The sequence below is a fragment of the Leopardus geoffroyi genome, chromosome B4 (assembly GCF_018350155.1).
Source record: "Leopardus geoffroyi isolate Oge1 chromosome B4, O.geoffroyi_Oge1_pat1.0, whole genome shotgun sequence".
Classification (NCBI taxonomy): Eukaryota; Metazoa; Chordata; class Mammalia; order Carnivora; family Felidae; genus Leopardus; species Leopardus geoffroyi.
The window spans coordinates 29,067,683-29,084,203 of record NC_059341.1 but is presented as its reverse complement, the minus strand read 5'-3'; the positions used below and the strand labels follow the sequence as shown (position 1 = coordinate 29,084,203).

General features: G+C 39.0%; 1 protein-coding gene across 1 annotated transcript in view; it reads left to right on the top strand.

Moving 5' to 3' along the window:
* The first annotated feature begins 6,776 nt into the window (after nt 1-6,776).
* The window catches only part of KIF5B (kinesin family member 5B), a 50,146-nt gene continuing 40,401 nt past the window's right edge, over nt 6,777-16,521 (top strand). Inside the window, exons 1-2 of the mRNA XM_045466101.1 lie at nt 6,777-7,402; nt 15,271-15,358. Of these exons, the coding sequence (XP_045322057.1) occupies nt 7,277-7,402; nt 15,271-15,358 (214 nt within the window). The 5' untranslated portion in view covers nt 6,777-7,276. The remainder of the gene's footprint in view (nt 7,403-15,270; nt 15,359-16,521) is intronic.

Here is a 16,521-nt window from a genome sequence, read left to right as displayed (position 1 = left end):
AGGGGTGCAAGGTAGAGCTGAAAATAGGTAGGTTTAGTTGAAAGATTATATTGGGAGCAGTAAAATGCAATCCCCTCCTACTCAAGTGCCAGAAGATTGCTCCATTCCTCAGCACAACAGAAGGAAGAAAACACTCTCTGAAGAAGTTGAACCAGAGAGACTGTGGATTCAGGGACACCAGACACAGCTGAAGTTGTGATGAGTTGCCTTACTAAAAACAGTGGCTCAGTGGGTTGAGCACCTGACTTTTGATTTTGGCTCAGGTCATGATCTCACAGTTCGTGAGATCAAGCCCTGCATTGGGCTCCATGCTGACAGTGCAGAGCCTGCTTGGGATTCTCTCTTCCTCTCTCTCTGCCCCTCCCCTCCCCTCTCAAAAATAAATTTAAAAAATTAAAAAGAAATCCATTCATTTAGAGAATAAAAATTTAGAAAAGCATATATATGTTTATATACAAACATATATATGTTTATATATGTTTATTTCAGTTTGGGATCAGCATACCAAAAACATTAGCATATCCAAGAAATGTTATCACATATTTGTGTACACACACACACACACAAGCCAACATAACAGTTAAAAATAAACATGACACGGGGCACCTGGGTGGCTTAGTTAGGTCAGGTCATGATCTCATGGGTTTGTGGGATCAAGTCCCACATTGGGCTTAGTGCTGACAGTGTAGAGCCTGTTTGGGATTCTCTCTCCCTCTCTCTCTGCCCATCCCCTGCTTGTGCTCACTCTCTCTTGCTGTCAAAATAAATAAACATTAAAAAAAATAAGCATGACACACAAAAGCCAGAGATGTAAAATAAGAAAGACAAGAGAAGCATAGGTAAAAAGAAACTAAAAAAGCTGCCTGGAAGAAAAATGCAGATCACACAGAGATGATCAGGACTCAGAATGAATCAGACTTCTCAACAACAACAACAACAACAACAACAACAGAAGCTGCAAGATGGTAAAAAGAGCTATACAAGTTAGGTAATATAATTATAATGCACAATTTAGCTAAGCTGTGAATGATAGAATGTAAACACTGTACAATAATTAACTAAAAATGGTGATGGAAATATGTTGGGAAGATAAGGGGAAGAAAATGTGTGTGTTGAGTCAGATGAGGGGCAAAATATAAATAAAATATATATAAACTCTGATATAAAAGAGTTATATTTTCCTTTAAAAAGAATAATAAATCAGGGGCGCCCAGGTGGCTGAGTCAATTAAGCGTCCAACTCTTGACCTCAGCTCAGGTCTTGATCTGTGGGTCATGAGTAGAAGTCTCATGCTGGGCTCTGTGCTAGGTGTGAAACCTACCTAATAATAATAATAATAATAATAATAAATCAAAAAGCAGCAATAAAGGAATGTTATGTTATTTAGGACATGGAGATAAATACCAGAAAAATTGTTAAAGAGTTAAAGTGATAGCTTTGAAGAATAGAAATGAGGACTGGAGTGGGTTGAGCAAGAATTTATGTGGTTCATTGTTGTAATTCTACTTTAATTATTTTTTAAGTTTGTTTATTTTGAGAGGGAGAGGGAGAGTACACAGCAGAAGAGGGGTAGACAGAGGGAGAGAGACAGAATCCCAAGCAGGCTCTGCACCATCAGTTCAGATCCCACATGGGGCTCAAGCTTATGAACTGTGAGATCATGACCTGAGCCGAAATCAGGAGTCCAATGCTTAACCGACTAAGCCACCCAGGCGCCCCGTAATTCTATTCTTAAACAATGGATGTGTGCTATTTTGATAAAAAACATTTTAAAAATATGTTCTAAAGAATTAAACTGTGGTCTTAAATAGAGTGCAGGAGTTTTCTATCTGACTGTGAAAGAATTCTATTCTGAACAACCATTTGCAGGAGGTGGAATTTGGGGAAAGATGAATGGAGTTTGGTGGCCATAAGGAAAATTCAGGGCGAGATCACAAGACTTTGAAATTAGCAAAATATAAGGGGTTAGTGAAAAGGCCAGTTGCCAGGAATCAAGAAAGTAAGATGTTGAACAGTGAGAAAATCTTACATAAATAGGGGGAAGTCAGATGATAGAAGGCTTTGGACTCTAAGCAGAAGAATTTGAACTTGCTTAAGTAAGAAAAAAGGGAGTTGTTGTAGGTTCTCGAGCAATTCAATGATGTAATAAAGAAAAGTTTTAGGATATTTAATGTGAAAATTATTGTATGTAAAATAGTGGATATGGAAGGGAATTGTTTGGTTTCTTTCACCATTGTATCCCCAGAACCTGTCTCAGTGCCTGACTGGTAGTGGGAGCTCAACCCATACTTACTGAATAATCAAATGGAAAAGAGGCTGGGCATTGTCCTAGTAATCCAGGCATGTGGTAGTAAGGCTTGGGACTAGGAAGGGATAATAGAAATGGAAAGGAACAGGTGCCTCTTGTACACATTTCAAAAAAAGAAATACTGTAATTTCCTATTCTAAATGCCCATTTAAAAAGTCATTTCACATTAAATATAAACAAATTTTCTCATAGTAATAATGTTATAAATAATGTTACATTCTTAAGCCCTCTCTAACTATAATTAGTCTAAAATATAGTCCAATCTAAGTACATATATTATGCTTAAGTAACATTTAATAGGGTCGTTTCTGGTAGATAAATTTTAAGTTCCAAGTTGTGGGTTTTCATACCAGTTGTGTATTGCCATTAATAAATTTTCAAAATTGAGCATCTTTAAACAATAACCATCTTATGACATCTCATGATTTTGTGGGTGAGGAATCTGGGCAGGCCTCAGCTGGGTGATTCTTCCGTTCCAAGGGTGTCACTTAAGATTACTCACTGATATTTATCTGCAGGGTGTACTGGTCTGGACAGTTCAAGGTGGCCTCCTTTGCAAGTCTGGAGCTTGGGTAAGGACAGCTGGAAGGCTGGGATAAGCTGGGACTATGGTTAGAATGCCTACATAAACATGGCGTCTCTAGCAGGGTAGTTGATCTTTTTATGTGGCAGTTGAGACTTCTCTGAAAGAGTGTTCCAAGAGATCTAAGTGGAAGCTACAAGACTTCTTCCCACTTAGTCTTAGATAGCATGCAGTGCATCACAATTCTGCCACATTATATGGTTACAAGTAAGTCAAAGGGCCAGGAGAGAGGCCTAAACCCAGGGATGTTTGCTTTGTTGGAGGATCATCTTTGGTGGCTAACTTCCACAATGGAGATTTAATGTTCTAAGTTTGTATAGGTACTTCATTCCTATCCTTTTCAAACTATTCCAAAAAACACAAGAGGAAGGAAAACTTCTGAATTCATTCTCTGAGGCCAGTATCACCCTGATACCAAAACCAGATAAAGACCCCACAAAAAAAGAACTACAAGCCAATATCTTTCATGAATACAGATGGAAAAATCCTCAACAAAAATATTAGCAAACACACCCAATGATACATTGAAAAAATCATACACCACGATCAAGTGGGATTTATTCCCAGGATGCAAGGGTGGTTCAATATTCGTAAAACAATCAATATGATACATCACATCAATAAGAGAAAGGATAAAAACCATATGATCATTTCAATAGATGCAGAAAAATCATTTGATAAATTACAACATCCATCACAATAAAAACCCTCTGCAAAGTAGGTCTAAAGGGAACATACCTTAACGTAATAAAGGTCTTATGTGATAATCCTACAGCAAACATCATACTGAATGGAGAAAAATTGAGAGCTTTTCTCCTAAGGTCAGGAATAAGACAAGGATGTCCACTCTTACCACTTTTATCCAACATAGTACTAGAAGTCCTAGCCACAGCAACCAGACAACAAAAAGAAATAAAGGGCATCCAAATTGGTAAGGAAGAAGTAAAACTCTCACTACTTGAAGATGACATGATTCTATATATAGAAAACCTGAAAGACTCCACCAAAAAACTACTAGAACTGATAAATGAATTCAGTAAAGTCGTGGGATACAAAAACAATGTACAGAAATCTGTTGCATTCCTGTACACTAATAATGAAGCAGCAGAAAGTGAAATTAAGAAAACAATTCCATTTTCCATTTACAACTACACCAAAAACAATAAAATATCTAGGAATAAGCTTAACCAAAGAGGATGAATTTCTTTTATTAGTGTTTTATGGAAGATATTCACAAACCAAGAAACAAACTCTTAACTATAGAGAAATGATGGTTACCAAAGGGAAGAGGTGGGGGAATGGGGATTAAAGTTATACTTAACATGGTAAAAAAAAAAAAAAAAAGAAAGAAAGAAAGAAAGAAAGAAAAGAAGAGAAGAGAAAAGAAAAGAAAAGAAAAGAAAAGAAAAGAAAAGAAAAGGAATGCCTCTGTCTTTACTGTGCCAACGTTGTTTAAAGTTTTTTAAAACTTTAGCATTAATAAAAAGATTAAATCTCAATCAATCTGTATAGGTACAAGTACCACTCACATTTTCATCGGAAAAAAGTTGTATTAATGAGTCTCAAACTGTGTCCTCAAGGAAACCTGTTTCATTGCTAATGTGGAATAATGCCAGTCTTTTCCATATTTGGAAGAAAAACTGGGATTAACCAATTTTTAAAAAGTCAATCTTTAGTTTCACTATGAAAACAATTCTTAAAGCCTATTGCCTGATACCACTATTCCTCACTGATGTGACAGGACACGTTTTTAGAAATATTTTGTTTTTCAAGTAGCATTTATCTCCTTCCTGCTCCTAGGCAGAGTCAGGTTCTTTATGCTCCCTTGCCCAGAAAAAGTGTGAATGTCAGATCTGAAAGCAGAAGGCTCTTGCAGACACTTCCCTTTCTGGATTTTGTTTTCATAAAGCCTGTGCTTCCAGAATCTGCTGTGCAGGAGGAAGGAAGAGGCAACAGTTGCAACCAAAGTGCCTTAAACAGCAGATGTTTCCAGAGCTTAATTCCTTGGCCCTTCCATCAACCTCCTTTCCCGTCCCACACCCATGAGTCACCTGAGTCACCTTTTTGGAACCCCTACTCCACGGAGACTTTGAAAATCACTGCTCTAGAACAATCATTCCCCAGGTCTGAGGTGAAGACACAACGGAATGGTGGAGTGGAAGTTGAGGAACTTCAGACACAAACTACCAGATTTCTCTTCTGCATGTATAAAGGATGAAGTAAACAGTGGAGTTAGGGGTACCTGAAACTTTTTCATAGCCTGTGAGTATGGAAGAATGCTGATACTGGTAATCAAACTGGAAAAGTTGAGTAGTTGAACTGAGTATTGGCAGGAAGCAGAGGATAATTAATTAGTCTCTAGAATGTCGAATGTAATGTTAAGGTAATGCATCCTAAACAAGGTGGCCTATAAGCTGCTAGAGGAATGGGAATGTCACACAAGTGAAAAGGTCAGGGTTGTAGATAAGAGTCTAGCAACTGTTGAAGACATGGGCTCAGAGAAAGAGCAGAGTGCTGAGGACAGGGTTGTCATGAAATCCTGTTAAAAAGATGGAAAACTAGTGGCCCACCTGCCACAACAACCTCCTTCTTTGAGTGATTGCTGCTCTCTTTCACTGAAAATTTTGTTCTCTAAAATTATAGACTATCAGAATCATTGTTTGAAATTATATCAGTAAGAATAAAACATCCTACTCTTTCTTCGAGGCTCTAAGACATAGAGAAGCTGCCTTGATTGACTTCCAAGACAGGTGCAGAGATTTGGGTCAGAGGTTTCTGAAGACAACTTTCCACATCTATCTTAACTTTGTAGTCCCCAAGGAAACAGGACCTTGGGTCCACTTGTACTCTAGACCTGAGGTCACATCTCTGCTTTGTTTGGAGCCTACTGAAACACAACTTTATTAAAATTTTACCTAAATGCCACACTTCCCCCAGAGCTCTTTAACTCCATCTTTCCCTTTGTTTGGCGAGATGTCCCAGAGTTACTCAGGTGTGAACTCTCCCTCATTGCTGTGGATCAACAAAGCTGTGTCTGTTGAAGTTTGGATTAATTTCTGGAGGCATTTGGATGGTAGGGCGAAGACTGAGCACTGGAGGTTTGTACAATCCAATCATTCATTTTTACAAACCAGAGAAAGGGTTCCTGATTGTCTTTGCAGTTCTTCCACAGCACCTTAGAGAGACTTCAGTTGAGAGTCATTATGGTATCCACCTTTCTGAAAAGCCACTTCAGCTTTTTAGCTGACATATAATCCACAAATTTATCCAGGTCTTTTAAGACCATCTTTAGGCTCAGGTCAGTCATTCCTTCAGTGTTGAGATGGACGAGTTCCATGTATTTATTACCAGAGAAGCGGGACCTCCGATTGACTGAGGCCCTTCTCCCCAACCACCTTGCTCTTCCACATTTCTTCAGCAATCTTCTGCATTCCTTAAGAGAAATGTCCTTTTTCTTTCTTGTCTCCCCAACGCACTCTCTCAGTAAAGAGTAACCGCTTAAACCAGAGAGCCAAGCCCCACCCTTCCCTTCCAATCTTCCTTTCTCTGGGAAATTGCTCTAAAAAGGTGGGCTAGGAACCAATTTTATCTCCAGACCAAACAGAAGGCAAACACCTCCTTATTAGGAATACAGTATTTTATTTAAACAAGCTACAACATAAGGTAGTTTTAACAAATCCCTTGACCCCTGAAGAAGAGAAAACTAAGCGCGTCTGCCTTCGCTCTGGGAAATTCTGCGGCCAGAGAATTGCCCGGCCAGGCGGCGGGGCAACCAGAGGTACTTCTATAAGACAGCTTCCAGTAAAACTCGAACGGGCAACCCCAGGGTGAAGAGTGGCTGCAGGGCGGCGGCGCGGCCCAGCGCGGACGCGGATTGGTCATTTCGGCTGGGACCCGCCGCGCGTGCGCCGTGCTCCGCGCGCACCGCCCATCCCGCCGCTCAGTCGCCGGTCTTCGGCCTCTGAAGTGCTTGGGCGGCTGCCGGCAAGCCGGCGATCAGACTGCCCGGCGGCGGACGGCGGGGCCGGCCTGCTGTCTCCGAGGAAGAGGAACGTGGCAATTTTTCCGGTGTCTAGAATCCCGTCGGACCCGTGCAGCCTGCCCAGGCCGACGAGGGAGAAACTGAGGAGCCGCAGACTCTCCACCCGTGCCGCCGCCGCCATGGCTGCCATGATGGATCGGAAGTGAGCCTCAGGGCGACTGCTACCGGCGCCGGCGCTTCGAGTCTGGGTTCCCGGGCCACCGCCGCCGCGGGAAGGGCGGGCGACGCGCCAGACTGCTGACTCTCTCGGCCTTCACGACCCCTGTCCTTAGCTCGGGCCTGCTTCCTTCCAGACTGAGAGGCGGGGAGTGGCTCCCGGTCTCCGGCCCCGGCAGCGAGGAAGATGGCGGACCCGGCCGAGTGCAACATCAAAGTGATGTGTCGCTTCAGACCTCTCAATGAGTCTGAGGTGAACCGCGGCGATAAGTACATCGCCAAGTTTCAGGGAGAAGACACGGTCATGATCGCGGTGAGTGACCAACGCCCCTACCCCCAGTCTAGCTCCTTCGGGCCTGGCCGGGCCCCGAGTTCGGGGAAGTGGCGGGGTGCAGAATTGAGAGCTAGCAGTGATGACCCCAACCCCGCCCCCGAGTAGAGTTTGCCGGTTCAGATAACCCTGGGGAGGGAGACTGCGCGGCTCCATGGCTGTTCCTGGATCGCCCCTACCCCGATCTTAAGTGCCCAGAGAAGGGAGGCGCCTGGTCTCTGTCTGGGACACTCCCCCACCTGGGGCACTGGAGGAACTGTCCGGGGTGTAAGTTTAGTGCATATTTGCCTGTGTGTGTGTGTGTGTGTGTGTGTGTGTGCGCGCGCGCGCGCACAGTTACTGATGCTGTTGGTGTTTTGGACTACCCCAAGTTTACCATTTGTAACATGTGCAAGATTAAAGTTTAGCTAAGAACGTTGAGCTTTAAGACTAGCCCTATTGTACCTTAAATAGTGAAGATACTTAGTTTTATAGGAGATAAAGATACAACTATTTGCTGAACCATATTGTTTGCCTCACGGGAGAAGCAAAAATTATCAAACAACTACAAATATACCTGTACCTCAAATGTTCACCCACCCGTCCTTTGAGTGATGAATGAACGTTCATGTTAACTATTATAAATGACAAATTGAGGACTGTAAAGAGTGAGTTTTCTTTTGAAATCGGAGTAATCAATTTTGTTCAATTTTATAGTAGATCTAGCAGATCAGATTGGATCAAGTAAGTGCCCAGAAAAATCTGTAATCTCTTACTGGGTCTTATGGGGTAAGAGCATAGCAAAGAGTGTTAACTTTTTGTATTATAATTATAAAGGTAAGCTTTTTAAAAAAAATTAAAATTTGACCAGTAAGCTGGATTGATTTCTTGTTAGCATTAGATCTCTACTTCTGCCTTGAAGAAAAACTGATTTTGATAATCTTAAGGACGGAGAAATAGTGTCCTTTGTACTATAAAATATAAAGCATAACTAGAGTTGGCTGATCATTGTCAGGGAAACCAGAATGTAAGGTTGATTTTTTTGTGGTCTGATCTCTGGTATCAAAAGGTCCTCTGGAAATAGAATTTCCAGGTTAAGAAGATTAAAATGGGTAGCAGAATATTACATACCTAATTGTGACTAAAAATTAAATTTATCTTTCTTGGTAATGCGATTGTGGCAGAACTTTTTTCTACATTGCTATCATGGTACAAAATCTTAATGTTAATCTTTTCTCTAATGGCATTCCATATTTAGCATATTGTTTGCACAGCCTAATTTGGAAATAGGACAAAGGGTCACAGGAGATGGGACATTGATGATTAAGAGCATTGACATAGGAGATAGGACTGAACTTCTTCAAGAGTTTCTATGTGAAAGTTTGCAGAATTAAGCTCTAGGTAATGAGTGTCGTGTCATAGCCCTTTGTTGCTTGGTAGGCTTTTGGCAAACAAATCATTAGATTACTAACAACTGCTAGCCACTACTGTGTAAAGACTGTCTGGCTGGCTTTTTGTTAACAAGTTCATGAGAGAAACTAAATGATACCATGGTGAGACTAAGAAGTTAAGCACAGAAGTAGTCATCCTTTTCCTTTAGGATGGTATCTTCTGTGGAATCAGAGGAGGCTTGCAGGGCCTGGGTTGTTGACAAACTGGCTACTAGTTGCTCAGAGTTTTTGTGATTACTCAGCAGTAACAGTGGTTGACACATTGAAGCTATTTCCTTTTTGATTTGTATTAAGAATGTCTCATTTCTGCAGATTTTTGTGTGTGTGTTTAAACAAATCTATAAGTATTACCAGGATTCATTTGTTGGAATGATAGAATTTAGGATTCACAAGATGTATTGAGAAGGCAACTTTCTGCCCAAATATGACATAAAATATGAGGACAGTTAAAACAAGTAATTACCACTGGAAGCACACATGTATTCTAGGTTGTTCCCTTTGAATAAAGTTCTTGGACGTTCCTTAACAATGTAAATAAATTTAAATGATAATAGAAATAATGAATAGGTGATTGAGTTGTGAATCTGCAATAACAGTTGGCCTTTAAGTAAACTGGTAAGCATTTTTAGTCTTTTTTTTTTTTTTTTTTTAAGTTTAAGCAAAAATACAACGGAGTCCTGGAGCCTTAAGAAATATAAGAGGACAGGTTTAGTTCATTATTTTCAAGAATTAATCTGCATTTACTGGGTCATTGGTTACTCTGAGGTCTCAATTTTTTAAATGAATTTATATTTTAAAAGGTTGAGAATCTTTAAGGAATAGCTGAGAGAGTGAAATTTAAAAATTTCTAGGTAAAGTCATGTGTTGGTTTATTTTGTTCATTTTACTGGATCCTGATTCAAAAGAAATGGTTTTAAGAAGGACTTGCTGCAGTGCGTCATTTAAAACTAAATTATTTTAAACATGATTTTAAACACATTTTGTACAGTCTTCTGGTTAAATCAAGATTTAAAGAGTAATGTTACTGAATTATAGGTATAATCTGTGCTCCTTTAGAAGATAATTTTTAAGGATTCTCATTTTCATTGAAGTTCAATTTCCAATATATTGTCCAAACTTTTTTCTGTTACATCAGTGATTTTAATATAATATCCCATGGCAGGCAAATCTTGTAATCCTATAGTGTCTCTCTGTGTTTTGCAACTTTCATACAGATTTTTTTGGTAATTAAGTGCTTGTTAAAGAGGTATAAGTATCACATATTGAATGAAATAAATGGATTATTTAAGGAAAACCTTTAAATGATAAAAATAGAACGTATTTGCTTTAAATAAGAGAACTTGTTATCCACAAAAAAAGGAGGACAAGGGAAACACCGTATTTAGTTGAAATGAGCCTGCCGAAAACTCCAGGAAAAAAAAACTCAACAGAAAACATTATTTCTTTATGCATCATAAAAGTGGAACATGCGTATGTGTATCATTAAGTATCTTTATTAATCATTGTTCCTTATATGGTATACTGTAGAGGCTGTCAAAACAGCTGTTGTAGTTCATTGAAATTAGAGGAAAGTAAAACCTAATTAGATAATCTTGTCCAGTTCCTTGCTTATAGCTCAACATGATTTCTCTTTTCAAGTGAATGATTTGGTGTTTGATCCTAATTACCTTAAGAGTGAACATTAAAAGAGAAGAAGTCATCATCACACCTGTACAGTTGTGGAATCTTAGCTAACAGTCATTGTCAAACTAAGGAAAATCTGGATAAGCTGTAATCCCATGTGATCTGAGGATCACTACTCAAAATTTTATTGTTTTTTTTTTTTTTTTTTTTTTTTTCAACGTTTATTTATTTTTGGGACAGAGAGAGACAGAGCATGAACGGGGGGAGGGGCAGAGAGAGAGGGAGACACAGAATCGAAAACAGGCTCCAGGCTCTGAGCCATCAGCCCAGAGCCCGACGCGGGGCTCGAACTCACGGACCGCGAGATCGTGACCTGGCTGAAGTCGGACGCTTAACCGACTGTGCCACCCAGGCGCCCACTACTCAAAATTTTAGAGAAAGGTATATATGCCTGCTAGGAGGGTGTCCTTTATAACCAGATTTGATGTTCTGCAGATACAAACAGCAACCACTTCACTAAGAAATCTGAGGTATGGGGTGCCTGGCTGGCTCAGTCTGGAACATGCAACTCTTGATATTGGGATTTTGAGTTCAAGCCCCATGTTGGGTGTAGAAACTACCTAAAATTAAAATCTTAAAAAAAAAAAAAAAAAAGACAAAGAAATCTGAGGTATGGTTGCAATTCAGATAAACATTCCTATTTGGTTTTGTCCACTTGAAGCCTAAGTCAGATATGAATGTATCTTATGACTTGGGGTATCTCTGAAGGTTCATAGAAATAAGACTGTATAATGTACATTTCAAGGCGAAGAACCAGGATTTTTAAGATACAGATGTCTAGATTGTGAGTGTTCCTTTGTTTAATTCATTTGAAAGATTTTTAATTAAGAGATGTCCCTTAATTGTAGACCCATTAGAAGTTTTTATGTTTCATGTATCTTGTTTTTCATCACAGGAAGCTATGGTCAGTTAGTAACGTCAGGTCTTGATCTCTAATCAAAACATTTGCCTTATTTAACAAAATTATAGTTTAGTTTTGGAATTTAAAGTAAAACTTTTGTCAACTTAATGCTTATAAGTACTTAATTTTTGATTTAACAATGATCTAACATCTAAAAAAAAATCACTCGATCCTAGCTTATTTTTTAGTTTGCGTATTTGCGATAAGGAATGCTATAGTAAACAGCTGTATAAAAGTACTTTTGAGGCAGGTTTTACTATTATCCATTATTTTGGGTATATCTCTTACTAAGTGAAAGTTTAAGACCACTGTTTTTATTGATGTGATAATGGAGATGACTTAAAACTCAGTCATGTTTGTTCTTTATATACATATATAATTTTTTAAGTTTATTTTGAGAGAGTGTGAGCAGGGGAGACGGAGGGAAAGAGACAGAGACAGAGACAGAGACAGAGAAAGAGAAAGGATCCCAAGCAGGCTCCACACTGTCAGCGCAGAGCCCGACAGGGGGCTTGAACCCATGAAACTGAGATCCTGACCTGAGTTGAAACCAAGAATCAGACACTCAACCAGCTGAGCCACCCAGACACTCCTGTTCTTTGTATTTTTTATTTTTATTAAAAAAATATTTTAAGTTTATTTATTTTGAGAGAGTGTAAGTGGGATAGGGACATAGCAGGGGCGGGGCGGGGATGGGGAGGGGAGTAGCGAATTCCAAACAGGCTCCGCATGGTCAGTGCAGAGCCCTATGTGAGGCTTGAACCCACAAACCGCGAAGCAGTGACCGGAGCTGAAATTGAGAGTCTGACGCTCAACTAACTGAGCCACCCAGGCACCCTTCTTTATATTTTCGAAATGTTTACTTCAATAAAATTGTATTATTTGACTGACTTTGGAGGATGCAGTTGTCTTCATGCTATTACCTATTTTCTGTTGATTAGTTTGTTTCATGCAAGCAAAATTTGAATTAATCATTGTTTAATTCTTGTTTTCATAGTATTTTTTATACATTTTTTATTAAATGTATATTTTGGCTAATTGCAGTCTGTTTTTGACTCTTTACCATGAGTTCTTTAATGCCAGATGCTGACTCCATTTCAATTCAGTTAACATTGCATGACCACTTACATTAGATCTTAGTATACAGCTTCTTACCTTAGTGTTCAAGATTCTACCCAGCCTTATTCTCTGTTCTTTGAACTCTACAGTCTGTACTAGTTAAATAACATTTCTAAAACTCTGTTAATCGTTTACGATATCTGATGATAGGTGCTAAATGTTTGCTGGATACATACAGAGGAAAAGTTACTTTCTTTTTGCATAGGAAGAATTAGCATGGTTTATCTGTGGATGGGGATTGTTATTTTGATTGTACATGTGTTTGTTTTCAATCACGATTATGTCTTATAAAATCAGTAAAAGAGTAGATTTTTTTTTTTTTTTTAGTTGCACCTGTAAAATTGAATGTTAATGTCTTTGTAGAACCTTAGTGAAAGGACATTTAGGCAAAGAATAATCAGACATTGAGATGCCTACTTTTAATTGAATACCAAAGTGAGGTCATCTTAGTATATCCTTTAGGAATGCTTTCAGCTGCAGAAGGAAAACAACTAATAGTGGTTTAAATAAATACGAGGTTATTTTTCTCAAATATAAAAAGTCTACAGATAGGCCCTTACTGCTACTACTTAATGACTCTGTTATCTGTTGTCATCCTTAAGGTAATTGATTTATCATGATGTTTGTAAGATGGATGCTACAGCTCCATCATTCCAGAAAGGAGAAAGGGCAGCTTCAGCTGAGATGGTCCTTTTTATCAGAAAACAACCGTTTCCCCGAGACCCTTCAGGAGACCATCACTTTATTTACAGAATCCAGAACTGGGTCACGTGTCCACTAGTTGCAAGGAGACTAGGCTATCTGGTGGTTAGCTTCCCAACGTATGTAGTGGAAACTGGCATGGGGAAGGGGAATTAGGAATGACTTTGGATAGCCCTTTAAGAGTGTCTGTTTCGTTGTAATTTTCATTATATTATTGCAGACTTTGGGGAAGGAGACTGTGGGATGTAGTTTCTAAAAAGTAAGGTCTTTTTTTTTTGTTTGTTTGTTTGTTTTTTTGTTTTTTTTTTTTTAATGCTAAGGCCTGAGAAGTCTTCTGTAATGTTAAGGATTGTTTGGGAAGTCATGATTGTTTTATATTTTAGGGTCCAGTGTCTGTCCTTTCCTTTAGGAGCAGGTAGAAAGCAGGCATACACTTCCTTTCAAATACTTAGAATCCCCTTGCCCTCCTCTTATCTGTGCATGCTTACTTTTTCTCCTTGATTACTAGATTGTTCCTGCCAGCATTTAAACTTGTTCAGGTCTTACCCATCTTTAAAAAAAATTTTTTTAGACCTGTAGCCTGATTTCTGCTCTATTCAGTTACTTCTAATACTTTTTAAATCTCTTTCCAGTCTGACCTTTGTCATTGGATACTTTTCAGTTTTGCCTTGACCTCACAGCTATGTTTGACACAATCAGTCCCTCCTTGATAATTCTTCCTTGACTTGCATGGACACTGATTTTTTTCATTCCATCCCTGTGGCTCATTCATCAGACAATATCAGCAGTGTTCTAAATGAGTCCCCAAGATCCTTTCAGGGGACCCAGGAGGTCAAAACTATTTTCAAAATAACACTAAGATGTTATTTGCCTTTTTCATTGTGTTGTCATTTACATTTGATCTTTGCTCCTTAAACTTCCAACTTAACTTCTTTTGGCTTCTGCATTCTACAAGCTTCTTTCTGCCGTAGGATCTTTAAGCATCCCAGTACCTAGCTAGGCTACTTCCCACCCTCATGACTAGTATTGAAGAGACAGGTAGTGAGCTATTCTTCAGTTCTTAAACATCCCTTCTCCAGAGTCATTCCCTGCTATATTTCTGCTTTCTCCCAGACTTGGGTTCTTCTTTTGTATGCTGTCACAGCACTCCATTGCATGAGTCAGATATCTAGTCATTTAATTATTTGTCTGATGCCTGCCCCACTATTACTTATGCTCCATTAAAGTAGAGAGTGTATCTATCTTGGTCATCATTCTAGTAAGATGTCTAGGGGCGCCTGGGTGGCGCAGTCGGTTAAGCGTCCGACTTCAGCCAGGTCACGATCTCGCGGTCCGTGAGTTCGAGCCCCGCGTCGGGCTCTGGGCTGATGGCTCAGAGCCTGGAGCCTGTTTTCGATTCTGTGTCTCCCTCTCTCTCTGCCCCTCCCCCGTTCATGCTCTGTCTCTCTCTGTCCCAAAAATAAATAAACTTTGAAAAAAAAATTAAAAAAAAAAAAAAGATGTCTAGTATATTAGGCATTCCATAAATATTTGTTAAATGAATGAATGATTGGAAAGCTGTTGCAGTAAAATGAAAAGCCTAATGGGAGTAGTGGAAGGAGCTCTGAACTGAAAGGAGATTTGGATTTAAATTTTAGTTTTGTCATTAACACCGTTTATACTTTTCAGGATTCTAGTTTCCTTGTCTGCAAAATGATACTATTGAAAATAGAGCCTCAGTACTTGCCAGAGTAGACACTCATTAAATAAAAATTCACTCAACAATATTTCACTATCATAGTAGTGCTAGGCCCTGGAAATCTAACAAAGACATTTTTGGTTTTGTAAAGTTTATTCTAGTGAATTTGTACTTAGTGATCCCTAAGGTCCTTTCTACAAAGATACTATGACATGAAGTAATGCATAGTAAGTACTCTATTTCAAAGGTTAAATATATGATGACATCTTTAAAGGAGCTTAGAAGTGTCCATTCACCTTTAATTTGTGATGTTGACACCTTTGTTTCTGTTTTTCAGTCCAAGCCTTATGCATTTGACCGAGTGTTCCAGTCAAACACCTCTCAAGAGCAAGTATATAATGATTGTGCAAAGAAGATTGTTAAAGGTAAATATATTGCTATGTTGTCCCAGCAATAAGTAAAATTTGTTTGTGATCTTCTCCATTTACCCAACATTTGTTTTTCATTTTAATTGCCCCCCCCTTTTTTAGTTAATTGTAGAAGACAGTTTAATAAAAAAGATAACATACAGTTAGTAAACACACTGTTGCTCAAATTCCATGATCTAATTCATACACAGTACCTAGTGAAGGGTATTATAAGAATTTTAGTGTTAACACACTTATTCTAAAAGATGCATTTCTATTAGGTATTCCCAGGAGAGTTTCTAAGGTAGCAGTTATAGAAATACAGCAGCATGAGAATGAATACAAAATAGATAAGTTTCTAAAAAATAGTAGAAAATGGTAGCAATCTATCATTCTTCCATTCCATTGTTATTTCTTCCCCAAAGACTTCTCTTGTGTTCAACAGAAAAATGCTTGAGGAAGTGTGTACATTCCAGTTAATACTATTAATTTGTACTAAGATTTTCCAAGTTTATATTTTCTAAAACCATAGAACCCTAGAGTTGAGAGAGGGTATGAGTGATATCCCTGTGAATACTAGGATAGAGGGGATGGGATTCGGTATAAAAGTGGACAGGTTAGGGTTAAGTAGGAGCACAGAAAATTCATCCAGTAACAGGAGAATAGGTAGAGTTTTTGGATAGAAGTCTATAGGTGTGATGGAAGAAAAATGCAGATCTTTTCATATTCCATTTTGTATGTGATACAGGGAGCAAAGTCATCACAGAATGAAGATGAGGGGGAGGGGGTCCTAGGAAAAAGAATGAAGTTGTCTGGCAATAGAAGTGAATGGATTAGGGAAATGTGGCAGTATTGCCAGGCAGCATTAAGGGCCCACTTGAAGTTAGTAGCCAGAAGAGTTGAATTTACCTAGTTGGTGTTTTACTAGATGAGTACAAAAGAGGGAGAGAAAGGCAGGAGAATTAATTGAGGCTGTAGTCAAGAGAATGATGATAATAGTGAACCATGGAATCTACGGTGAGTGAGGGGAAGGAGAGCACAGGTGGGAGGAATGGGTTTGAGGGACATGAAAAGAAGCGGTAAGGTTAGTATATTATAGTCTTTGTGGGGTCAAAGGTTTGTTGGAATCAGGGTACTAGAAGGAACAATAGGGGGTAGATACTTAATTGGCCTTAGGGAAA